At 45.7% G+C, this 25,624-nt stretch overlaps 1 protein-coding gene across 1 annotated transcript; it reads left to right on the top strand.

Moving 5' to 3' along the window:
- Window positions 1–19,019: 19,019 nt before the first annotated feature.
- Window positions 19,020–25,624, top strand: LOC123188338 (probable V-type proton ATPase subunit H). Its single transcript, XM_044600389.1, has 12 exons — window positions 19,020–19,221; window positions 19,410–19,479; window positions 20,385–20,510; window positions 21,094–21,196; window positions 21,279–21,351; window positions 22,061–22,126; window positions 22,204–22,321; window positions 22,429–22,590; window positions 22,908–23,033; window positions 23,127–23,252; window positions 24,198–24,377; window positions 25,074–25,624. The coding sequence occupies exons 2-12, from the start codon at window positions 19,450–19,452 to the stop codon at window positions 25,320–25,322; spliced, it is 1,359 nt and encodes a 452-aa protein (XP_044456324.1). The 5' UTR covers window positions 19,020–19,221; window positions 19,410–19,449; the 3' UTR covers window positions 25,323–25,624.

The raw sequence follows: 25,624 nt of genomic DNA, 5'->3' as shown, positions 1-25,624 counted from the left end.
TTACATATAAAGTTTGTTACAAACCGAGTTACGGTTAAATAGTTATGAATTAAAACATTTTAGCAAGTTATTTAAGCAAATTTAAACAAACAACATTTTAAACATTTTAGACATGGATGAAAAAGACATATTATGAAACTACCCAGAATTCTAAGCAACTTTCATATTAAGTTTGTTTTAATCCGGTTCAACAGTTATTAAATGCATGATGCTTGGGGAGTTTTCTGCAGAACTGTTTTACTGGAAATAATTAGGAAATTCGTAGATCTGGAAAAAAACATGAATGTGCCAAAACAAAGGATGGCCCAACTAGCAACAGGGGCGGAGGCTGCTCACTTCGGGCTAAGGCCCAGTCGGGGGAGCAGAGGCAGGCCGGTCGCTGGGCCTTGAGGAGGGGCACGGTCCACTTGCGGACGTGGCGCAGTCAACGCGGGCATTTGACCTCGTCCTCCTCCTCTCGAACAGAGGCATTACGGGACTCAGGGACGAGCGCTCCTGCTCGATGAAGAGGAAGCAGAAGTCACTGGCAGGTTCAGCAGGGACGGGGATGACGCTCCGGCGACGGGCGGCGTGGGCCTTGGAGATCTGGCACGGGAGGTCACGCACGCGAGGCAAGGGCGAGTGATGCAGGAGGTCGGGGTCAGCGCGGGCTAGGGGCGGATGCGGCGACAAGGACCTGCCGGATCCGGCGGGGCGGCAGGAGCGCGGGGACGGCAGAGCTCCGGCGGAGGTTAGAGCTCCAGGCGGTGGAGGAGGCACGGCAGCGCGATGCAGTCCATCAAGCGTGTTCGGCTTTAGACGAGCAGGCGAAGCAGGGGAGCGGCTTCCAGGAAGACGAGTGGTGGAGGCGTTGGCGCTTCCGGCAACGGCAGACGGCGGGACCACCACCGGAGGCGGCGCGAGGTCGAGGAGAACCGATTCCCGGCGGTGGGAGGTGGATCCGGTCCCCGGAGATGGGTCTAGATGGTGCCAGACGAGCTCGAGCTTCGGGCGCCATGGCGTCGTTGTTCCTGTCGACAAGAAGGGAAAAGTAGGGGGTCGGAGAGGGGAATGGAGAGCGGAGGGAAGGGGAAGCAGAGGGAAGAGGGAGAGGTCTGGCTGTGGTCCGGTTGCCTGCTTCGGCGAGGAGCTGCAGGCGCGAAGAGGAGTTCGGGCAGGGGGGTCAGGTGCTGGTGATTGGATGGGGAAAACGAGGGAGGCATGCGCTGTGGTAGGTGGATCGAGAGGAGTCGATGGTTGGTTCGGTGCCAAAATCGAGGAGGGGAAAGTGGTGGCTGCTAATTTGGATCGAGGGAGATCCCACGAAAGAGGGGAGTAGGTCGGGCGGCGGCGGAAGGGAAGGATGGATGTGACAAGCCTCAAAAACTAGGGTTTGACTGATATATATAGCATATGGATTTTTGGGTAGGGGCTACCTCGTCCCTCCGGTCGTAATCAGGCGGTCGAGAAAAAAATATGTTAGGAAGTCCAATTAACAAAACGGAGACGTTTTGTAGATGTTTGGGGATGATCCGGACCCAACGGTGACGATTGTCTGGGTCGGGTCCGGGACAGCTTTCGGACGCGCGCGCGAGGAGGGCCACGGGCTGACGAGAGAGGTTAGGTTTGGAGCTGGCGGTGAGAGGTAGTGCAGAAGGCAATGTATGAGAGAGAGAGAGATAGAGAGAGAGAGAGACCCGTTCAGCGGTTTCGGAGACCGGAACATCCGACGAAAGACCGGCTACTATTGCCGCTATAGATAATCGTTGGGGCGTCAAACGGACTCCGAATGCGATGAAACTTGGCGGGCGGTCTACTGAAAACATAACAACACCACACACCAACTTTCATCCCATTCCGAGAACATTTTCCGGCCACTTATAAAAAATACTATTTCGGACATGCCGCGGGCGCGTGCAAGTGTGGTTGGCTCAGAACAGACAACGGACGAAACTGGGGAAACCCGGACGAATGCAAGTTTGAAAACATGATGATGCACACATGATGACATGGCAAGATGCAACATGCAAACAAATGACAAGGCAACAACACGAATAACTGGAAGACACCTGGCGTGACGGTCTCGGGGCGTCACAACACTCCACCACTACAAGAGGATCTCGTCCCGAGATCTAGGATGGCACCGGATGGTAAACGGAAGAGGAAGAGAAGAGATAAAACTAATTGCTTCTTTGACAAATGAGTGAAACCACGAACCTTGCGAGGTTGAACAAATTGAAAGAAAGAATACAACGAAGATGAGCAAAGTTGAAAACACTCCATTAGAAAAGAGGAACAAGGAACATTACTCGAACCTTGTAGGTTGAAAGACATAAGAAAAAGGGTTGCAATGGACAAGAAGTACATGCAAGCACTCCGGTTGAAACGAGATGTACAAGGAACGATAAAGGTCAATTACGACAACACTCCGGTTAAAACAAGATAGTGGAGGAAAAAGAATGATATAATTTGGACAACACTCCGACTGTAAATGGAAAGAAGTGAACAAGAGCTTGACAATATGAGAAGATAGTTGATGAAATCAACAACATGCTGCCTCCGAAACTATTGAGAGAATGGCACAAGGGGTAAGAAAGATTTCAGACAGCACTCCAGTTGAGAAAGGAGGTAAAACTTGATAAGATGAGAGAACTGGAATGAAAACACGACACTCTGGTTGAATGGATAAGCAAAGGAAAGAGCATGATCTTCACAATACGAGATGATGAGTGAAGAGAGCATCATCACAATGCCTCCGGAAGAAATGAAAGAATGCAATGAAAAGAACGGAGAAGAAAAAACATGTTCTACCTCAAATGAATTTGAGAGAGCATCCTTAAAAAGAAGGATTTAACGGAGTTTTTGGGAAATCAACAACGAAAAGAACATGCTTGTTGAGGGCGTATGGAAAACATCTCAAGAACTTGAGGTGAAAACTTGCCATAAATGGAAACAAGATTGGATTGATATGAACAAGGAGACAAGAAACTTATTTCACTGGGAGGATAAATGAAGAACTTGGGTCATTTATAAGCACCATAAATAGCAACAATCCTTAGGGAAAGCTTTAGGTGAAATATAACCCAAGATAACTCCAACAAAGCGATTGATGGATTGAGAAGAGCTCATGCTCGAAGAAATTGGTGGGTTTAACTATCTCATTCTTGACAATTATTGTATCATGAAACACGAACTCAATTTGTCACGAATGGCATAACACAACCTCAAATGATAAGGTTGAAAGAATTGCGCTTTGAAATGCAAGATAAAGAATACTTGAGCTTCTCTGAAAAGAATCTCGATGAACACTCCGAGAAGGAATTAAATCCTTGATGAACCACCATGTCGAGCCTCCATGAAGAACTCCGGAATAAAAGAATGGTCAAAAGAAAGAGAAGTTGAGAACATAAGGTGAAGCCTTGCACTAATTAAATGGAGCTTCGCGATGAGATAATGCGGAAGACCTGGAACTCCGTAAAAGAAAGATGAACAAAAGAAATCAAGAATTTTGATGAACCTCCAGGATAAGGAATTAATCACTTGGGTGAAACACGAATAAGAATTACGTTATGCATGTCCTTCACCAATTAAATTGATGACAAGCAACGGATTTGGCATACTACTTATTCTTCTTGAAAAAGGATTGAGGAGAGATATAGCGCAAACTTGAGAAAGGTCTTCAACGAACCACCGATAGGATAGAAACAACGAATAAATTGATATGATAACCAAGGAAGAGAACTCTTGAATGAGCCACCATAAGAATTGAAAATGAAAGTAGCAAAGGCACAAATCACCGGGTAGAATTGGAAAATGAATGAAGATACTTGAGAGAATTTTTTAGATACAAGTGAAACGAAGAGATCCCGAGATGATTAGAGAATACTTGGATGATGCACCGGTAAGATTTGGAGAAATGAGAGCTGGAAGCTGAAATGATTAATTCTTCTGAAATGATGAGCTCCGGAGGAAGGAAAAGAGAAAACAACTCATGAAATGCTCCAGATGGATGAAAAGAATTCCCACAATCAAAACAATTATGAGAGGATGGCCTCAAACTAGAACCACGAATCTCTGAGAGAACGGATAAGATATGGAGGAAAAATTCTTCTTCGGTCTTCAAGTGTTGAGAATAACAAAGAGAAACACCACCATGAACAGTTGAGATACTCCGGGATGACGAATAGAAAGGTTGAGCCAACGGTGAAAAGAATTTGACAGGTCTTGGAGAAAATACATAAGACTGATGATAATTCATTCTTACGTCAAACTTCGAAAAGAATTTGAGAAGCTCCGGGAAAATTAGAAGAGTCAGGTAAGATCCTGAGAAAGACCTGTGGGTTAGGGCCCACTCAAAAGAAACACCATTGAACAATTTAAAAGAGAGATTGACCCGGTTGATTTTAATGGCTTGAATGAGATAACATCCTCAAAAAGAACTTGAACGAAAGTAGAGTGGAAACGCGAATCTTTGAGGTATCTTCAGCACCCCAGAACAAATGAATAGCGAGGAGCGGGTGATTAAGAGGTGCACTGGCATGAGAAAGCACTTGAAACGAGTTAAGGGATATGATCAACACCAAAAGCTTGAATTGAATCCACCGGAGGAGAAAGGGAACAAAGAATGATGAACTTGAAGCTCCGTTAGAATCTTCATGAGAATCACCGGATACGAACATTGAAAGAAAAGAATGAAGAGACTTCACAAGAATAAAATGGATACTTGATTAAGAAATCTGAGTCCTTGAAGAAAAAGGGTGGGTGGGCGGGAAAACAAAGGAAACTTGGGACGGATGAAACAAACAACATTGAGAAGACTTGAGTTGATCTTGTGGAATGTTGAAAAAGATCAGATCCACTTGAAGAGAGACACACCGGTTCAGAAGAAATTGAGATAGCAAACTCGAAGATCAAGAAGGATTTGTATTCACATAGGAATATGAGAACACCGCTTAGGAAAGGTATGGAATCAACATTTGACATTGAAGCAACTCGAATACCACAACTCAAAACAAAACAAAGGATTGGCTTGCAGAATAAGCCGGAACAAACATATGATAGAGATTTCATCCGAAGTTTTCGTGGTGGGGCCCACACGGGCTCGATCGTACAACACCATCATGTACAAGGCAGTGCACATGACATACGAAGCGTCCCCGAGTCAGCATAGCCAAGGACTCTTTAAGACACAACGAGACCACTGTAAAACCAACCGTGGATAGGCGTACCACTAGACGTCGAACCCCAATTTCATATCATGCATCTGTCGGAAAGATATGCTAGGAGCTACTTGAATTCTCACTTATAAAGTCCCAAAACTTTCTGGTTATGCAATCAGGTGTTGGGGATACAGGGGAAGCATAATATCTCACCCAAAACTAGCAAATCCTACATCCAGCTGTATCCATCCTTCAACACATAACCAAGAAACCTTTGGAAATCATTTACCTCAACCTTCGAAAAGCATCCGTTATACGAGTTATGGCAATACTCCCGAACTCCCGCCCCAGTACTGGGTGGCATCGAGGTTATCTCACCAACAACTGCATAAAAGAGATTTTCGATGTCGGCGAAACTCAGGTATTCCAGAATTGCAACGATAAAATTGTGACGACAACACCTCGGAGCTCAACTCCCCGGGACACTGCCACAACCCCTAAATGTCAGGAGGCACCAAGAACAATGTTCTCGTCACAAAACCATCGGAACGATTCCAAGATACCGCGTGATCCTAAATTTTTTAGTGAAATTTGAGAAGAGAAGAATCAAAACTCTACGTCAGGATGCCTCACCAGAGCGACGAAGGGACTGAGGAGTAAAAAGAATCCTACTCTCCGATATATATAATCCTATAAGACTCAAAACATTTTTCTAGACTCAACAACGCCAACGATTCGATCAAGCAGGGGGCTCCTAAGTCGGGGAAGGCTCTGATACCAACTTGTAACACCCACGATGCGGCTATATCTCCCACGTGTCGGAGCACGACTTAGAGGCATAACCGCATTGTAGGCATGTCGCAAGAGGGGTAATCTTTACACATCCCATGTACTGAATAAGAAAGAGGTACATAGTTGGCTTACAATCGTCACTTCACACAATACATAAATATAGCATTACATCAACCAGATACAATCAAGGTCCGACTACGGTACCAAAATAAAAGAAGACTACCCCTAATGCAAAAGATCCCCGATCGCCCCAACTGGGCTCCACAACTGAGCAACTGAAACTAAACAACACGATGAACAAGATCTTCATCGAGCTCCTCCTTGAGCTCGGTCGAGTCACCTGCACGGTATCATCGGCACCTGCAAACTGGTTTTGGAAGTAATCTGTGAGTCACGGGGACTCAGCAATCTCACACCCTCGCGATCAAGACTATTTAAGCGTATGGGTAGGTAAAAGGTATGTGAGGTGGAGCTGCAGCAAGCACTAGCATATATGGTGGCTAACTTACGCAAATGAGAGCAAGAAGAGGAGCAAAGCACGATCGTGAACTAGAAGTGATCAAGAAGTGATCCTGAAACTACTTACATTCAAGCATAACTCCAACGCCGTGTTCACTTCCTGGACTCCGCCGAGAAGAGACCATCACGGCTACACACGCGGTTGATGCATTTTAATTAAGTTAAGTTTCAAGTTCTCTACAACCGGACATTAACAAATTCCCATCTGCCCATAACCACGGGCACGGCTTTCGATAGTTCAAAACCTTGCAGGGGTGTCCCAACTTAGCCCATCACAAGCTCTCACGGTCAACGAAGGATATTCCTTCTCCCAGGAAGACCCGATCAGTCTCGGAATCCCGGTTACAAGACATTTCGACAATGGTAAAACAAGACCAGCAAAGCCGCCCGAATGTGCCGACAAATCCCGATAGGAGCTGCACATATCTCGTTCTCAGGGCACACTAGATGAGCAATCCATACAACTAAAACCAACCCTCAAGTTTCCCCGAGGTTGCGCTGCAAGGGGCTCTAGTTTGGACCAACACCCAGAGGAGCACTGGCCCGGGGGGGGGGGTTAAAATAAAGATGACCTTTGAGAGCGACTCCCAAGGGAAAAGTAGGTGGTGGTGAGGCAAATGGTAAAACCAAGGTTGGGCCTTGCTGGAGGAGTTTTATTCAAAGCGAACTGTCAAGGGATCCCCATAACACCCAACCGTGTAAGGAACGCAAAATCAAGGAACATAACACCGGTATGACGGAAACTAGGGCGACAAGAGTGGAACAAAACACCAGGCATAAGGCCGAGCCATCCACCCTTTACCAAGTATATAGATGCATTAATTAAATAAGAGATATTGTGATATCCCATCATATCCATGTTCCAACATGGAACAAACTCCATCTTCACCTGCAACTAGCAACGTTATAAGAGGGGCTGAGCAAAGTGGTAACATAGCCAAACAACGGTTTGCTAGGACAAGGTGGGTTAGAGACTTGACATGGCAATATGGGAGGCATGATAGAGCATGTGGTAGGTATCGCGGCATAGGCATAGCAATAGAGCGAGCAACTAGCAAGCAAAGATAGAAGTGATTTCGAGGGTATGGTCATCTTGCCTGAGATCCCACAAGGAAGAAGAACGAGTACATGAAGAAGACAAACGGACGTAGATGAACGGATCCTCACAACTCCGGAACGAAACCGAAGCTAACGCGAGAAGTAACCCGGAAAAAAGCAAACAATATAGTAAACAACCATCACATAATCATGGCATGATGCACAACCAAGTATGATGCATGCCCGGTTTAATGATACATGGCATGGCAAAGTACACAAACAATCCTACAAATTAAGTGGAGCTCAATGTGCAACGAGTTGCATATTGATGGAACACCACATTCAAGTTATTTAGTTCGATCTCGTTTATGTACCCAACAATATTAAATGTTGATTAACATGGCAAGGGGTGAAGCAAATGAAAACTACCTATCTAGGCAAGTTTAAATGAGGCCGGAACAACAAACAACAAGTCCGGAAAAACCTCATGTGCATTTTTTTAAGGTTTGGTGCTGTTCTGCCCTAAAGCATATTTTAGAGTTGTTAAACATGCAAAACAATGCCACCATGTTAATCTATGCTTTTTCCACCCCATTTACATATAAAGTTTGTTACAAACCGAGTTACGGTTAAATAGTTATGAATTAAAACATTTTAGCAAGTTATTTAAGCAAATTTAAACAAATAGCATTTTAAACATTTTAGACATGGATGAAAAAGACATATTATGAAACTACCCAAAATTCTAAGCAACTTTCATATTAAGTTTGTTTTAATCCGATGCATGGTTCAATAGTTATTAAATGCATGATGCTTGGGGGGTTTTCTGCAAAACTGTTTTACTAGAAATAATTAGGAAATTCGTAGATCTGGAAAAAAACATGAATGGGCCAAAACAGAGGCCGGCCCAACTAGCAACATGGGCGGGGGCTGCTCACTTCGGGCTGAGGCCCAGTCGGGGGAGCAGAGGCAGGCCGGTCGCTGGGCCTTGAGGAGGGGCGCGGTCCACTTGCGGACGTGGCACAGTCAACGCGGGCGTTCGACCTCGTCCTCCTCCTCTCGAACAGAGGCAGCATGGGACTCAGGGACGAGCGCTCCTGCTCGATGAAGAGGAAGCAGAAGTCAGCGACAGGTTCAGCAGGGACGGGGACAACGCTCCGGCGATGGGCGGCGCGGGCCTTGGAGATCTGGCACGGGAGGTCACGCACGCGAGGCAGGGGCGAGTGATGCAGGAGGTCGGGGTCAGCGCGGGCTAGGCGCGGATGCGGCGACGAGGACCTACCAGATCCGGCGGGGCGGCAGGAGCGTGGGGACGGCAGAGCTCCGATGGAGGTTAGAGCTCCAGGCGGCGGAGGAGGCACGACAGCGCGATGCAGGCCGTCAAGCATGTTCGGCTTCGGACGAGAAGGCGAAGCAGGGGAGCGGCTTCCAGGAAGACGAGTGGTGGCGGCATTGGCGCTTCCGGCAACGGCAGACAGCGGGACCACCACCGGAGGTGGCGCGAGGTCGAGGGGAACCGATTCCCGGCGGTGGGAGGTGGATCCGGTCCCCGGAGAAGGGTCTAGATGGTGTCGGACGAGCTCGAGCTTCGGGCGCCATGGCATCGTTGTTCCTGTTGACAAGAGGGGAAAAGCAGGGGGTCAGAGAGGGGAATGGAGAGCAGAGGGAAGGGGAATGGAGAGCAGAGGGAAGGGGAAGTAGAGGGAAGAGGGAGAGGCCTGGCTGTGGTCCGGTTGCCTGCTCCAGCTAGGAGCTGCATGCACGAAGAGGAGTTCGGGCAGGGGGATCGGGTGCTGGTGATTGGATGGGGAAAACGAGGGAGGCAGGCGTTGTGGTAGGTGGATCGAGAGGAGTGGATGGTTGGTTCGGTGCCAAAATCGAGGAAGGGAAAGTGGTGGCTGCTAATTTGGATCGAGGGAGATCCCATGGAAGAGGGGAGTAGGTCGGGTGGCGGCGGAAGGGAAGGATGGATGTGACAAGCCTCAAAAACTAGGGTTTGACTGATATATATATAGCATATGGATTTTTGGGTAGGGGCTACCTCGTCCCTCCTGTTGTAATCGGGCAGTCGAGAAAAAAATATGTTAGGAAGTCCAATTAACAAAACGGAGATGTTTTGTAGATGTTTGGGGATGATCCGGACCCAACGGTGATGACTGTCCGGGTCGGGTCCGGGACAGCTTTCGGGCGCGCGCGAGGAGGGCCACGGGCTGACGAGAGAGGTTAGGTTTGGAGCTGGTGGTGAGAGGTAGTGCAGAAGGCAATGGCTGAGAAGAGAGAGAGAGAGAGAGAGAGAGAGAGAGAGAGACCCGTTCAGCGGTTTCAGAGACCGAAACGTCCGACGAAAGACCAGCTACTATTGCCGCTATAGATAATCGTTGGGGCGTCAAACGGACTCCTAATGCGATGAAACTTGGCAGGCGGTCTACTGACAACATAACAACACCACACGCCAACTCTCATCCCATTCCGAGAACATTTTTCGGCCACTTATAAAAATACTATTACGGACATGCCGCGGGCGCGTGCAAGTGTGGTTGGCTCAGAACGGACAACGGATGGAACTGGGGAAACCCGGACGAATGCAAGTTTGAAAACATGATGATGCACACATGATGACATGGCAAGATGCAACATGCAAACAAATGACAAGGCAACAACACAAATAACTGGAAGACACCTGGCGCGATGGTCTCGGGGCGTCACACAGAGTTTGTAGCATAACCAACAAATATGCCCTCATAAGCTATAGCCTCAATTTTAGACAAACGGACACCTTTCTTGAGAATGAAATACTTATACCCGAACACCCGGAAGTACTTGAGGTTGGGCTTGTTACCGGTGAGTATCTCATATGGAGTCTTGTTCAAGCCTTTGCGGAGGTAGAGTCGATTAGATGCATGACATGCGGTGTTGATGGCTTCGGCCCAAAAGTTGTAGGGAGACTTGAACTCCGCCATCATGGTCCTTGCCGCATCAATCAACGACTGGTTCTTCCTCTCCGCTACACCATTTTGTTGAGGGGTATAAGGTGCGGAATATTGATGCTTGATTCCCTCATTACTCAAAAACTCATCCAAGGTGTAGTTCTTGAACTCAGAGCCGTTGTCACTTCTTATAGTCAAGATTTTTGTATTGTGTTGTTGACTTGTCGTTGAGCTTCATTTGCAAAGTCGATGATAGTTTGTTGGGTCTCGCTCTTCCTCTTGAAGAAATATACCCAAGTGTATCTTGAATAGTCATCCACAATCACCAAGCAATACTTTCTACCGCCAAGACTATCAAAGGATGGAGGTCCGAAGAGATCCAGATGAAGGAGCTCCAAAGGCCTCTTCGAGTAGATGATAGTCGTGGGACGGTGAGACTTCTCATGTAGCTGTCCTTCGATACAAGCACTGCAAGCATGATCTTTGGCAAAACTAACATTTGTTAGTCCACGGACATGGTCCCCCTTGAGAAGACTTTGCAAAGATCTCATATTGACGTGAGCTAAACGGCGATGCCAAAGCCATCCCACGTCAACCTTAGCCATTAGGCATGTCGCAGTCTTAGTGGATCGCTCCGAAAAGTTAATCACATAGAGACCGTTCTCGACATGCCCAACAAAGGCTACTTTAAGACTCTTGCTCCACAAGAGGGCCACGGTATCAATATCAAATAAAGTGGCAAAGCGCATGAGTGCTAGTTGACAAACGGAAAGTAAATTGTATGCAAGGGACTCAACAAGCATGACCTTCTCGATCGTAAGATCATGAGAAATGAAAACTTTGCCGAGTCCCAATACCTTAGAGGATGAGGCGTCACCCCACTCGACGTTGGTGGGCATGGATAGAATCTTTTGCACATCCACCACCAAGTCCTTGCTTCCGGTCATATGATTAGTAGCTCCACTATCGAGCAACCATGATCCCCCATCGGAAGCAAACACCTACAAGAGATCAATGCTTGGTTTTAGGTACCCATTTTGTAATGGGTCCTTTGATGTTAGTAACAAGGGTCTTAGGAATCCAAATAGACCATTCAATGTACTCATAAGTAGAACCAACAAATTTGGCATAAACATGCCCATCTCTAGCATGACACAATACATAAGAAGGGTTAAAGTCGCCGGCTTTGTTGGGAATGGAAGTGTTGCCCTTCTTGGCATCACTACCCTTCACGGAGTTCTTCTCCTTCTCCTTAGTAGCACCCTCTCCCTCCTTCACAAAAGTTTGCTTGAGAGGAGGAGGTCGTTTGCCCTTGTCATTCTTCTTCTTGTTCTTGGACTTGGGCACGTACCCAATCCCTTCCTTGGCCACAACTCCCTTTTGGTTGTTCAAAAGGTCGTTGAGATTCTTCTCGCGTTGTATGCAAGACACAAGACTTTTCTCAAGTTGCACCTTTAGCTTAGCGTTCTCCTCAACAAGATGCACATGCTCACAACATGGGTTAGTAGCATTTGCATTATCAATTAACATCATACGAGGAAAAGTGGCTTTCTCCTTGGTTAGCTTTACTTGAAGTTGATCATGAGACTCTTTGAGACTAGCATGAGCACCCTTCAAGACCTTGTGAGCCTTGTCAAGTAGGTCAAACTCCTCTTTGAGTCTAGCAAGATCAAACCCAAGCTTGGCCTTCTCAGAGTTTAGCACACGAGAGGCAACAAGAGCATGATCAAAATCTTTCTTTAACTTAGTGTGATCAACGTTGTGTGACTCCTCAAGAGCCAAACGAAAACCACGCTCTTCCTCAAGAGCATTGGAAAGATCTAAAATCTCATCAGCATAGTCACGACTATGCCCCTCCATCTTGGAGATAGCATCTTCGTGAGCCTCGATCATGTCATTGGCTTCACCAAGTTGTTCCAAGAGAGCAACAAAATGCTTCTTGGATTTACCCTTGAGTTTACCCATAAAGGACTCAAACTCATTTTCCTCCACATTGGATCCCTCATATTCATCAATGCAATCCGTCAAGGAAGGATTATTAATGATGGTAGTTTTGATGTTGGGGGTTACCTTGTTGGTGGCTTTAGCCATGAGGCACTTGGCGGTGATGTTCTCATTGGGTGAGTCGAAGAGAGACACTCGTGGAGTTTTTGCAATGGCAACGGAGGCCATGGCAACCGACTCACCATCTTCATCATCATCATCCTCATGGTACTCTTCTTGAACCACCAACACCTTGTGAGGGGTCTTCTTGGTGAAGTTGCTCTTGTTGGGGAAAGACTTGGCTTTGTCCTTTCGGATGAGTTTGCCACCATTGTCTTTCCTCTTCTCATACGGACACTCCGCAACAAAATGGCTCACATTTCCACAATTGTAGCAAGTCCTCACACATTGCTTGCTCTTCGTGCCACTTGAGTTGTTCTTGTTGAAGTTTGGCCTTGAGTTCTTCTTGCTCCAAAATTTCCTTGAAGCAAGTGCCATGTATTCATGGTAGGCATACTTTGTATCTTCGGGGTTGCTTTCCTCTTCTTCCTCTTCTTCTTCTTCAACACAAACCTTGGCCTTCAATGCAAGGTTGGGCTTCTTTGCCCTTTGAGAGCGAAGCACCGCATTGTCGGCGGTCTTGTCCAAGATGTTCATAGCCACAAACTCATCCAACACTTCACTTGAGGTCAAGGTGTGGAAGTCGGGCCTTTGACGAATAACGGATGACATGGCCTTGTGGTAAGGCATCATTGCCTTGAGGAATTTGGGCTTGATCCAATTGTCATCCGTGTCCTTGCTCCCATGATCTCGGAGTGAGACCGCGAGTTTGATTACTCTCCGATAAAGCTCACGAGGTTCTTCATCTTGTTTCGTAGCTAACTCATCGGCTTCATCTTGCACTACTTCATAGTTTGAGCGTTGAATGCTTGCGCTTCCCCGGTAGAGAGAGACAACACAAAGCCATGCATCTTTGGCCAAGGCGAATGACCGAAGATGAGGTAGATCTTCGGGTGGGATTGCATCTTGGATGATGAAGAGAGCATTCTCATTGAATTGATTATCCGCGGCTTCTCGAGGAGTGAAGTTGCTTGGGTCATGCGGATAGAAACCTTCTTCAATGATTCTTCAAAGATTAGTATTCACATGATTTAAATGACGCTTAAAGCGATAAACCCAAGAATCAAAGTCCTCATTTTTCACAATCTTAGGGGAAGGACCGGCATGATTCAAATGAGTGGAAGGAATCGGTCCACCATAAACAAGTGGTGGTTCCACATGGGCAAAGATGCTGGTGCCATTTTTACCACTAGAAGAAGGAGCCTTTTCACTACTAGCTTCCCCCTTGTAGGAGTTAGCATCTGTCACCTTATCAGTGGGATCACCCACTTTCAATGGTGCGGTGGATAGTTTAAGCCCTTCAATGAATTTAGTAAACATGCTTTGAACCTCGGTCGTCATTGAGGTTTTCAATGTCTCCAAGGCTACATTGAATTCCTCATGGGAGACCGAGATTCCCCCATCACCCCTAGACGAGATCTGATTCACACCGGAGTGCTCCTCCACACCGTCTATGGTGTTAACCATACTCTTCGGATGGCAAAATCCTTAGTAAAGAGACGAGGCTCTGATACCAATTGAAAGGATCGATATGGTTGACTAGAGGGGGGTGAATAGGCAACTAACAATTTTTAGCTTTTCTTTATCAAATTAAACTTTGCATAAAAGTAGGTTGTCTAGATGTGCAACTAGGTGAGCAACCTATATGATGCAACAACAACGAACACACAAACAAGCAAGAGAAGTAGCACTAATAAGCTTGCACAAGTAAAGGTAAGAGATAACCAAGAGTGGATCCGGTGAAGACGAGAATGTGTTACCGAAGTTCCTTCCTTTTGAGGGGAAGTACGTCTCCTTTAGAGCGGTGTGGAGGCACAATGCTCCTCAAGAAGCCGCTAGGGCCACCGTATTCTCCTCACGCCCTCACACAATACGAGATGTCGTGATTCCACTATTGGTGCCCTTGGAGGCGGCGAACGGACCTTTACAAACAAGGTTGGGGCTATCTCCACAACTTAATCGGAGGCTCCCAACAACACCATGAAGCTTCACCACAATGACTATGGCTCCGTGGTGACCTCAACCATCTAGGGTGCTCAAACACCCAAGAGTAATAAGATCCGCTAGGGATTGGTGGGGGAATCAAATTTCTCTTGGTGGAAGTGTAGACCGGGGCCTTCTCAACCAATCCCGAGCAAATCAACAAGTTTGATTGGCTAGGGAGAGAGATCGGGCGAAAATGGAGCTTAGAGCATTAATGGAGCTTGGAGGTGGAAGAGGTGGTCAACTAGAGGAAGAAGACACCCCTTATATAGTAGAAGAACAAATCCAACCGTTATCCACCAACTCAGCCTATGCAATACGGTACTACCATACCAGCATCGCGGTACTACCGCAGGGGCACGCGGTACTACCGCAGGGCCCCGCGGTACTACTGCCCACGCATCAGAGACCAGAACAGCCCAAAATGCACCAAGGCAGAGGGCGGCAGTACTGCTGGCGCGGTACTACCGCGCCCCCTTGCGGTACTACCGCAAGGTAGGGACTGTTCAGAGATGGGAAGGCACAAATATACTATATTACATCTGTGGCAACTTCCGCAGAATTGGAGTCGATGCAAAAACCCGACGCGGTAGTACCGTAAGCCAGCAGCGGTACTACCGCGCTAGGCGCGGATGAATTTTTTTTCATCCGCCCCTTACTGCCACATACTTGCGGAACTAAGCCAGATACCACGGTACTACCGTGCCCAGTGCGTGGTACTACCATGCTGGGTGCCACCCACTAGGGAGAGGGTGACAACATCTAGACTCCGGCCACAGTACTACCGCTTGCCAGGAAGCGGTACTACCGTGGGTGCTTGCGGTACTACCGCACCGGCGGACGGTACTACCGCAAGGGCCTGCGGTACTACCGCTCGGAGGAGCAGTACTACTGCATGCCCTAGTTCAGCAAGCACGAGCAAAATTTGCATAGGCAAGGAAAACATAGGATGCTCCAAAGGCTAGAAGAAAAGGAGGTACAAAGAAAGATGTGTACGTGAAGAATCCACCCACCCTTTCCGATGCGGACCCCCTCTTAATAGTACGGCTTCCCTACGACTCAATATCACCGAAAAGAAACATAGAGAAACGTCGTCTTCCATAGCCTTTGAGGGGAACCAAATCATCTTGTGCCTAGTCAATATATATCTGAAATATTCGATGCACATGATTAGTCCGCAAAAGTATTGTCATCAATCACCAAAACCAGCTAAGGGATAAAATGCCCTTACACCAGGGGCACCCCAATAACACAACAGACAATCTCTTAGCCATGTGCGGTGCCCCCTCCATAGTTCAACACCTCAATCATATCATCGTAGTGCTTAGGTGAATCCCTGCACCGATAACTTCATCATCACCGTCACCACACCGCCGTGCTGACGGAACTCTCCCTCATCCTCAACTGGATCAAGAGCTCGAGGGACGTCATCGTGCTGAATGTGTGCTGAACACGAAGGTGCCGTACGTTCGGTACTTGATCGGTTGGATCGCGAAGATGGTCGACTACATCAATCGCATTAACCTAACGCTTCCGCTTTCGGTCTACGAGGGTACGTGGACACACTCTCCCCCTCTCGTTGCTATGTATCTCCTAGTTAGATCTTGCGTGATCATAGATTTTTTTTAAAATTACTACATTCGCCAACAGAAGGGTTGACAAATTATGTTGTGAGATGCAAGCTTTATTGTCATTCAATATTCTTGATTATCTATATATTTTAGATATTGTCACTTTGATATCTTGATGAAACTTCTAGCCTCGCCAAAAAAGTAGTACTTCTATTTGTTGAACAACTTCAAATTAGGATCTGTTCTATTGGGGCGACGCAACTTTGCTTCGGCCGGCAGGGAGAAGAAGGGGAGGCGTGGCGCGGCTTTGCTTCGCCGACGGTGAAGAAGAAAGGGGCGGCTTTAAGGGGTCAGCTTTAAGAGGAAATTTTTTTAAGGGCGCCCGCAAAGATCTCTAGCAATATCATAAAAAATATTAGCATCTCTAGCAGACCCCTTAAAGCCACGACCCTTAAACCACGGATAAGGGCCGATAAAAAACACGATTTAAAGGCTGAAATTGGCTGCGCCCGAATAGAGCCCGCAAACCTAAGCGATAAAAGAGAATATCCCCCAGTTTTCGGCCCTCAAACCGTAAAACCAAAAATGCAATTGACCGCGATTTTGACAATAAAACACGACATGGCCGCCTTGGACGACAATGTTGCCATACCACTTGCGGGGTGGCGCGATGGAGCCTTTGATAGAGGCAAAGGTGTCCCATCTTTTGATGAGATGGTGGGTATCATTTTGGAGGAAGTCGACTTTGACGATCCGACTATAAACGTGTGAGGACGTCGCGCCTTAGCAATCGCTAAAACAACTCCGAGAGGTTATTGACCACGCCGGAGCACGATCAACCTGACCACGAAGGACTGTTTCCTGCAGGCAAACGAAGAACAAGCAAGAAACTAAGATTGCAATCTGGATATTTCAAATATAAGAGGAAAGCTTTATTAATGCAGGTGGGGTTCTGTGACGCCTTTGTCTGGTCGTTGAACACAAATGAAGTACGCGAAGTTGCAACTATGACGAACTTTAATCTAAACAAAACCCAAAGTCTAAACGACGCCCTAAGGGCTGTATATATGGAGGAAGAGGGAGGATTTCATGGCCCTTGGAGGAGGGGTCCGAAACCAACCCTAACTCTTGTTTCCCCACACATACAGACTCTAAAAACAACCTATACTTAAGTATTTCAAAAATACATGGGCCTGGCCCAAAAATAAGGTGACGTAGCACCTAGAATAGCCTCTAGACGAAATTTATGAAGTGTCATCTTGTATATTTCGTCCAAGTCTTCATGCACTCCTTATGATGGCTTCAAAGTCCTGAAATCATCACTTGTAACTCCGTTCTTGATCTCCTTGCGCATGCCATCATCTCCATGCTTGGTCTTGCTCCAGTGTTCATCCCTCTTATTCATGCCAGGCCCTTCATTTGTAAGCAAAACAAATGTATCCAATTTAGGCATCATCATATTCTCATGAACATTAGAATCATTACCAAGAAATGAAAGTACCTGATAATTTAATTGGCGTGCGCGAGCTCTAATAATTGGTCCAGTATGTATAGCAGTAAGGGCTGTGGGTGTAACAATGGTATTGATGTCATCATCAGCCTTGAACGACGTCGGGCGCCACGTGGCCGAGGACGAGATCTGCCGGACGGGTTGGCGTGTGGATGACACCCACGATGATGGGCGGCGACTGGGAGGCTTCCATGGCGGCGATACGAAGCTAGGGAAGGTGCTCCGGAGTGGGCGGGGGGAGGTCACTGGCGGCGGAGGGAAGGGGAAGCGAGAACTGCCGCGCGGAAATGTCCCGCCCGCCAAATCTCACCGCCGATAGGGGTCAATCTCCGGTCGGCCTCCTACCCCGTGTATCTAAAGGTTGAGGGCGAAGATTTGCCGTGCCCCACAATTTTTTACAGGTCGCGGGCCGATACAGTTTCTGATCGGGTCACTTTTTTTGCCCAAAACCGTAAACGAGCGGTTATTTGGCGGGTCGGCGCGTTTTAAGGGGTCTGCTAGAGATGCTCTACTAAAATATCCAATAAAAGATGCAATTTTGGAAATGTAAAAATTTACATCTCCAAAAACTACTTTTTGCATCTCCAAAAAAGGGCCAGCTCCAATAGATGATGCAAAATGGAGATGTAAAAGTGCAAATCCAATAGGTGAGGCAAAATGGAGATGTAAAAACTAGTGGGCGACGGCTGAATCGGGGCGGTGGCAGTGGGAACAGCGGCGGCGCAACGTGATTCGGTGCGGCGACGAAGAAGCGTCGAAGGGGCGGCGGTGGTGGCGACTCGGTGCGGCGGCGTCGCAAATCAGGGTTGCGAAGCAACGACGATTTAAGGCGGAGAGAGGAGGAGGAACGACATAGGGGTGGCGATGAAGGTGAAGGAGGGCCTCTTTGTCCGAAGGAGGAAGCCACGGCTGCCGGCGACAGCCAATTGCCCGCCGCAGCCGCGTTTGGCTTCGAAATTTTGGGCGGCCGAAGTTGGTTCGCCGCCGGGTTGCGCCCCCGCGCCATCTATCGCTTCACACCTCCATCGCGTTGCTTGGCAGCCCGCTGCTTCTTCGCAGGTAGCTCTGGCGCAAACGGCGACCGATTGAGGTGGGTAAATCCGGGGCGACGGCATGGAGGCGGAGGCCAAATTGGGGACTGTGGTTGCGCCGACGGCAACTGCCGCGAGGTGCGTCGGACTAGCTGCGCGGCGGGGTCATCGGCGTCGACCATGTCGGCGGTCGCGCGGAAGCAAAATGAAGGCAGTTAGGCGGTTGGCGCGCGACCATCGTTTTTACATCTACATCATCTATTGGAGAGGGGGTTTTGACCTTGAAGATGCAAAAGTTATTTATTTTTGCATTTACATCGTCTGATGCTCTAAGCCTTCGGAGCAGCTGATATTTTGCCAAAGTTAACTATACCACCGTTGAGCGCTTGAAGATGCGCGCCAAGGGATGCATGTGAAGCCGACCACGACACCTCCTCCACGTGGCCAAGTATGCAACGTGGGTCCCACCTCGTTAAGGACTCGGCCACTCGTCTCCCTCCCTAATCTTCTCTCCCTCCCTCGTGTCTCTCTCAGATCTCTTCCCCCCCATCGTCCCCAACCTACCTCCTCCCCGTCCTGATCCCTCCTCCGCTCGCCCATCGGCGCCAGGTGAGCCAGAAATCCGCGATCCCGCGCTAGGTTATTTTGCCCGTCCGCCCGAATCGCTGCCCTCGCCGGTTGATCCGCGCGGGGCCTGGTGTCTTCGTAGCTGCGGTGGTTCCGTCGCTTCGATCGGATCCTGTGCCGCGGGGGCGATTCCGATCTGATCCGTGACTCGGATGATTCTGATTTTGCAGGCGTGGGCGCTCTCAGGTGGGTGGAGCTTGACCAGCCGGGATGGATCGCGCCGAGCTCACCACCGAGCAGGTCAGTTGATGCATTGGGATATGCCTCCCCTGATTTAGTTTTGCCGGTCCCGAGTGTGCATTGAAACTTGCGCTGCTAGCTTTGGGCTGTCGAGATTTTAAGATGTGCTGGTGGCGCACATTACCTGGGTGCGACGTCTCAAGGAAATAGGACTATTTTTTTATTTGTTTGTGATTCAACAGTGCAAAGGGCTGCCGAATTCGAGCGAGAATAGATGCTTTTGTAATGTTGTTTGGAAGTGAGCAGATGTTTCATGGGCCTTCTTCATTTTTGGAATTGAGTGGAGCAAGCGGTTGGAGAATTTGAATAAAACTAGACTATGTCGTTTGCTACTCCGAAGTAGTTAAAAGGTAGATTCTGTCGTATTGGGACTCCAAAGTAGTGCAGATTTTCATCTGCATGCAAGATTTTGTGTTGCAACTTTGGTTGGCATTTGTGTGGTCATTTCATTGTGCTACTCTAGGATGCAGTCAATTGACCTGGTACTGTCCAGACTTCAGTTATCTCCGTGGGTTTCTTGTTAGTTAGACATGCCCTGTTTCTGTGTGATAATTTAAGGTATAACCATTTATTGTTCTGTCAAAAGCATGAACAACTGATTGTATGAGGGGCAATTTACGGGCAGACCCATAATACCTGCCGCTGCTCCTTGTTAACTAGGATTGTTTTTTCATGAACTATTTGCAAGCGTTAGTGCTCTTTCAGTTGGATCACGTCTGTTAAGTGTATGTGAGGATGGTACCTGAATGCATGACGATGTCACCCTCTGTAAGTGTAGGTATCTAGAAATAGGAGGGCAGTGCGCAAATAGAATGCATGCATGATTTGCTTCTGTCTGAACTTGACAACATCAAGGGGAGATTTTTAAGCTGCGTTATTTATCTGATTCTTGTTTGTATTTCAAGGTTCTCAAGCGGGACATTCCATGGGAGACATATATGTCAACTAAGCTGATCACTTCGACATGCCTTCAGCTTTTAAGGCGTTATGATCACAAACCAGAAAGTCAGAGAGGTCCGTTGCTTGATGAGGTTAGTAGTAGCATTATCATCTTAAATTATTTTTTCCTGTGGGTAAATAGCTTAGGAAAACACAATTGCATAACTGTATTTTGTTTGCCATCTTAGGGCCCCTTTGAGTCGCAGTATTTCTAAAATGCCAGAATAGGAAAAATGTAGGATTGGAATGTCATGCCATCTTGAGTACTACAGGATTTGATAGTTATTTGATTGTGTATAGGAAAAACAATTGGATTCTTTCCAAGAGGTTGGAATGGATGCAAATTTTCTTATGAAACCTGGTACAAATGAATCATATCATATGGAAAAATTTCTATGGTTTAAAATTCTATGAATTAGACAACCTATATAGGAAAATTTCCTCATTGTAGGATTTAGTCTGCTAAGTGCGGTAGGTTCACTTTTAAACAGACTTGTATTTTTTTCTCCTTCAAGAGAATCCCGAGCCATAACTGTCTACAAATACATCCTATTTGTCTTTGCAGTTTGCACTGATCCTTGCCAACTTTTCACTTCTATTTGACTAAATCCATATAATTTGATTTTTTAATTATTTTTCTAATAAAGTTTTTCGGGAAATTTCTATGTTTTATAGGATGGGCCATCGTATGTTCGTGTTTTTTTGAATATTTTGCGAAGCATCTCCAAGGAAGAGACTGTGGAATATGTGCTTGCCCTCATTGATGAGATGCTTGCAGGTCCTCAACGACTCATCTACTAGAATAAACCTTTTGTGTTAGTATTATAGACATAGTGTTAAACCATTGCCTTTATTTTCAGCGAATCCTAAACGAGCAGCACTGTTCTACGACAACTCTCTCTCTGGTGAAGACATTTACGATCCTTTCCTAAGGCAAGTATTAATTGATTTGATACTTTTTTAGTCCGTGTGCCTTTTTGTCATCTTAAAATCCGCACATCTCATTCACTGCACAAATAGATCAACATATGCTGCAATAGGTTGATTGTGCATGAATTCCTGTTCAAAAGCCATTTGGTGGATGGCCAACCCATGGGGACAGAACACCTTTTACCTCTCATGGTCTGCGAGTGGAATAGTGTTATAAAACCCGATTTTTCCTTCCACATCCTACCAATGTCAACCAGTTTTGGAATGAATTGGTCTTAGGATGGTTATAATCCACTCTACTAGGTTGCTTTCCACTCAGGTTGATAAGGGTATTCTGTAAACCAAAGGGGTCTTTAGTTCTCACTGTCATTATCAACATTTGATGTATATACTGGGAGGCTGCAAATATATTTTCTTGGATATTTCATGGATGCCATCCAAAATGGTGTGACTTAATAATTGGTCTTTAAACCAAACTGTTTTCCCCTTTGAGACTTCATAGCTCTTAATTTCTTATTATTCAGTATCCCACCATCCAATCCCTTCAACTAAACTTTGATAATGAGCCAGCCCATGGGCCAGCCACTCTACCTTGCACCATCTCAACTGGGATGAGCTGAGCACATACTACCTTTTGTTGCCAGTTTTTTTCCTTTTTATTAGTCCATTCTCTGGCTGTCATATTTAGCTCACAAAAAATACTGTTTTCCAGGTTGCTCTTGAAAGGTAACTGGTTCGTACAGGAGAAGAGCTGTAAGATATTAACTCACTTAATAAGGTACATTCTCTTTAATTTCAAATGATTGTATTGTGGTTCTCCTTGTTCTGGACAATCTAACTTCACTATGATTGTAGTGCGAGACCTAAGCTTCAGAACGGCATGGTTCCAAATGGAGAGGCTTCAAATTCAAAGAGCAAGCTTACATCAATTCATGATGTGTTAAAGGGCTTGGTTGATTGGCTCTGTTCTCAGGTCAAAACTTGTGAAATGGCCTTTTAGTTTATTATTGCTTTGTATCTAATTGTGCTATGAAGCTAGTGTTCAGGAGCTCTAAACTTTGAGAATGGTGTTCTTTGCAGCTCAGGAGCCCCACCCATCCAAACTGTTCTATTCCTACTGCTACCCATTGTCTTGCCACTTTGCTGAAGGAGACATATGTTCGAACCTTATTTGTTCAGGCAGATGGTGTAAAACTGCTCATTCCTTTAATATCTCCAGCCTCAACACAACAGTCAATTCAGGTATTGCCGAGTCCCTTAATTATATAGAAGGTTAAAATATGCAAATTGTTCTATTTAAAGAACATAATTTCAACTTTCTGTACTCAAATTGCTTATGCGGTTCCCTTTAGATTTATTGGATGCATGCATGTCACTGTTCCACATTTTAACATCAATTGACTAATTTAATTAACGGGGCAATCATCATTAGGATGAGATGATCATTTATCAATTTACTCTAAGCAGCTCAGTTTTATGTAATTATAACTTTTTCATCTTCTCTAAATTGTGAACTAATTTGCTAATCTACTCTTCGCCCCTTGTTGCATCTTATGCAGCTCCTCTATGAAACTTGCCTTTGTATCTGGCTTTTATCCTTCTATGATGCAGCCGTTGATTATTTGTCCACTACAAGGGTTATGCCAAGACTTTTAGATGTTGTCAAAGGCTCTACTAAAGAGAAGGTGAGCCTTGAACTTTTCATGTTCTAATATGCTATAAATTTCTTTCATATCAGAAATACTAACATAATGTTATTTTATTTTCTGTTTTTTAAGGTTGTCAGAGTTGTTGTGATGTCCTTCCGCAATTTGTTGGCAAAGGGTGCATTTGCTGCCCAAATGATTGATCTTGGGTTGCCGCATATAGTACAGAATTTGAAAGCTCAAGCATGGAGTGATGAGGTGAGGATATTAAAAACCTTTACATTTTCAAGCATTTACTAGAAGATTGAAAGGCTGAAACCTTGTTTAAAGCATTTTTTTTTCTGTTGCTGGTATATAAGTTCGTAAGAATGAATGATCTGAGATAGATTCCCTTCTAGAAGTCCAGTGAAGTAAAATGATCTCCTTTTGGTTTCCTTCATGTTTTCAGGAACAGACTTGTATTTATTACTGTTTACTTGAAATAAACACTGTCATTCTAGAAGAAGAGCACTATATTTAGTTTATTTATTTTTTTCAGTTAAAATTTCTGTGTTCTTGTCCAAACTCCTCATGACAACTATGTTAATTTGATGTATTCATTTGCCCTTTAGCTCACATTGACAAGCATACACATGAATATCCGGTGGAAACCAAGTTAAGGTGGGAACCGGTGAAAACCACGTGGAACCTATGTTTTGAAGTTTCGAAGAAGTCTGAAAAATATATAGTATGTCAAAGAGATGGTTTTCTGTAGACACGTAAAATTCCAAGTTCAAACACATCCATTTACGGCGCATGAAAATAATAATTTAGCAATGAATAGCGCCAACCAGTGATTCATTGCTGGATTTGTTTTTTTCATACCTCGTAACGAATTTGTGTCTGAACTTGGAATTTCACATGCTAATAGAACATCACCCTTAACATACTATATTGTTTTGAGAATTTTTGAAAACTTTCAAACATGGTTTCTACTGAATATTCTCTCTGCCTGTACTATACAGGCATACCCTAGTACTCCCTCCGTCCCATATTAGTTGTCGCTCAAACGGACGTATAGTATTATATGGTGCGATGTACCATGATTGTAGGATCAGAGTTTTGTTGTATCTGCAAAAATACTGTGGAATTCTTTAGTTGTGTATTCAGTTGAGTCTGTGTTATTACCTCTTTGAACTGACATTATCCTACCTGTGCAACCAGGATTTGTTAGATGCACTGAATCAACTGGAAGTGGGTCTCAAAGAGAACCTTAAGAGGTTGAGCTCATTTGATAAGTACAAACAGCAAGTGCTTCTTGGCCATCTTGATTGGTCTCCAATGCACAAAGACCCAAATTTCTGGCGAGAAAATATCACCAACTTTGAGGAAAATGATTTCCAGGTATGTCATGTCCTTTTTTGAATGAAAATATAAAGAAGAATATCTCGTGGAACCACATGCAAAACTGCCCCCCCCTCCCCCCTGATTGCATTTCAGGAGCTGTTTGCTTGTATAATCCTTTTTTGTGCCCGGAAAATGTTTGTATAATCCAAAGTGGCCTATTTTAAATTTGGTCCGGTTCTCCTACACTGAGGCTAATTTTGCAGTTGCTCAACTGTGCAGTGCTGAATTTATCTGTTGTGGTAAATAGTCTCAAAAGCAGCAAACAGTTGGTTAGCCAAATGAAAAAGGAGGCCCGCTGAAAAACCTGGAACATATCATAATCCACCTTAATGCCGCGGCCTGAGTCTCTTGGACTGCTTTTATCAGTTCCAGTGCAGCATGTTAAGATACTAGTGCGTGAAACACTCTAGGTCGTGTCTTCACACCTGGTTGCACCCATCTTGTTCTAGTATCCTATTAAATTTATGTTAGGCAAAATACCGTAGAACGATTGTTCAACGGTTCCAGGGTCAAAAAACTTTTTGTTGGGCATGCATATTGCATACACAGTTTTGTTAATGACATCCAATATGACTCTATTTTCGATGTTTGAGTTGGTGCCGATCAGGCGATCAAGATTTGCCTAATATATTATTCAAAGTGAAATGTTATTTTTCTGTACCTTTTTGTGGAGTGACACCTTCAATGTTGCAGATCCTACGTGTCCTTATGACAGTCATTGACACATCAACCGACACCACTGCTCTTGCGGTTGCCTGCTATGACCTCTCACAGTTCCTTCAGTACCACCCTTCTGGCCGCTTAGTGGTGGCAGACCTCAAGGCGAAGGACCGAGTCATGAAACTCATGAACCACGACAATGCCGAAGTTAGGAAGAACTCCCTGCTCTGTGTGCAGAGGCTCTTCCTCGGCGCCAAGTATGCTAGCTTCCTGCAGGTGTAAGACCAAGAAGTTTTGTATTTATATGAAGTGTTAGATCCACAGAACCCCATGCCATTTTTTCAGAATGGCGAAACAGCGATTGAGAATGTAAGACCTCTGAAATTTCTTGTCCAGTATATCTTGCTGTTATTTGATTTAATTAATGGACTGATGTATAATAAATAATCTCAGCTATGGCTTGCTCGATGTAATAAAATGTCCATGGGCAGTATTTCTCTCCTCTGAATAGTGCTGTCCGAGGAAAGAAAGTAAACACGATTTATGTAAATGTATACATTTTTTATGGGGACTGATTCGCAGCT

This window comes from Triticum aestivum, chromosome 2A (genome assembly GCF_018294505.1).
Source record: "Triticum aestivum cultivar Chinese Spring chromosome 2A, IWGSC CS RefSeq v2.1, whole genome shotgun sequence".
Lineage (NCBI taxonomy): Eukaryota > Viridiplantae > Streptophyta > Magnoliopsida > Poales > Poaceae > Triticum > Triticum aestivum.
This window is presented reverse-complemented; position numbering and strand designations above follow the sequence as displayed.

Coding starts and splice junctions, on each gene's coding strand:
- LOC123188338 (XM_044600389.1), top strand. CDS start 19,450: ATGGATCGCGCCGAGCTCACCACCGAGCAG. Junction 20,511..21,093: donor GAGGTCCGTTGCTTGATGAG/GTTAGTAGTAGC, acceptor TATGTTTTATAG/GATGGGCCATCGTATGTTCG. Junction 23,253..24,197: donor CTCAAGCATGGAGTGATGAG/GTGAGGATATTA, acceptor CTGTGCAACCAG/GATTTGTTAGATGCACTGAA.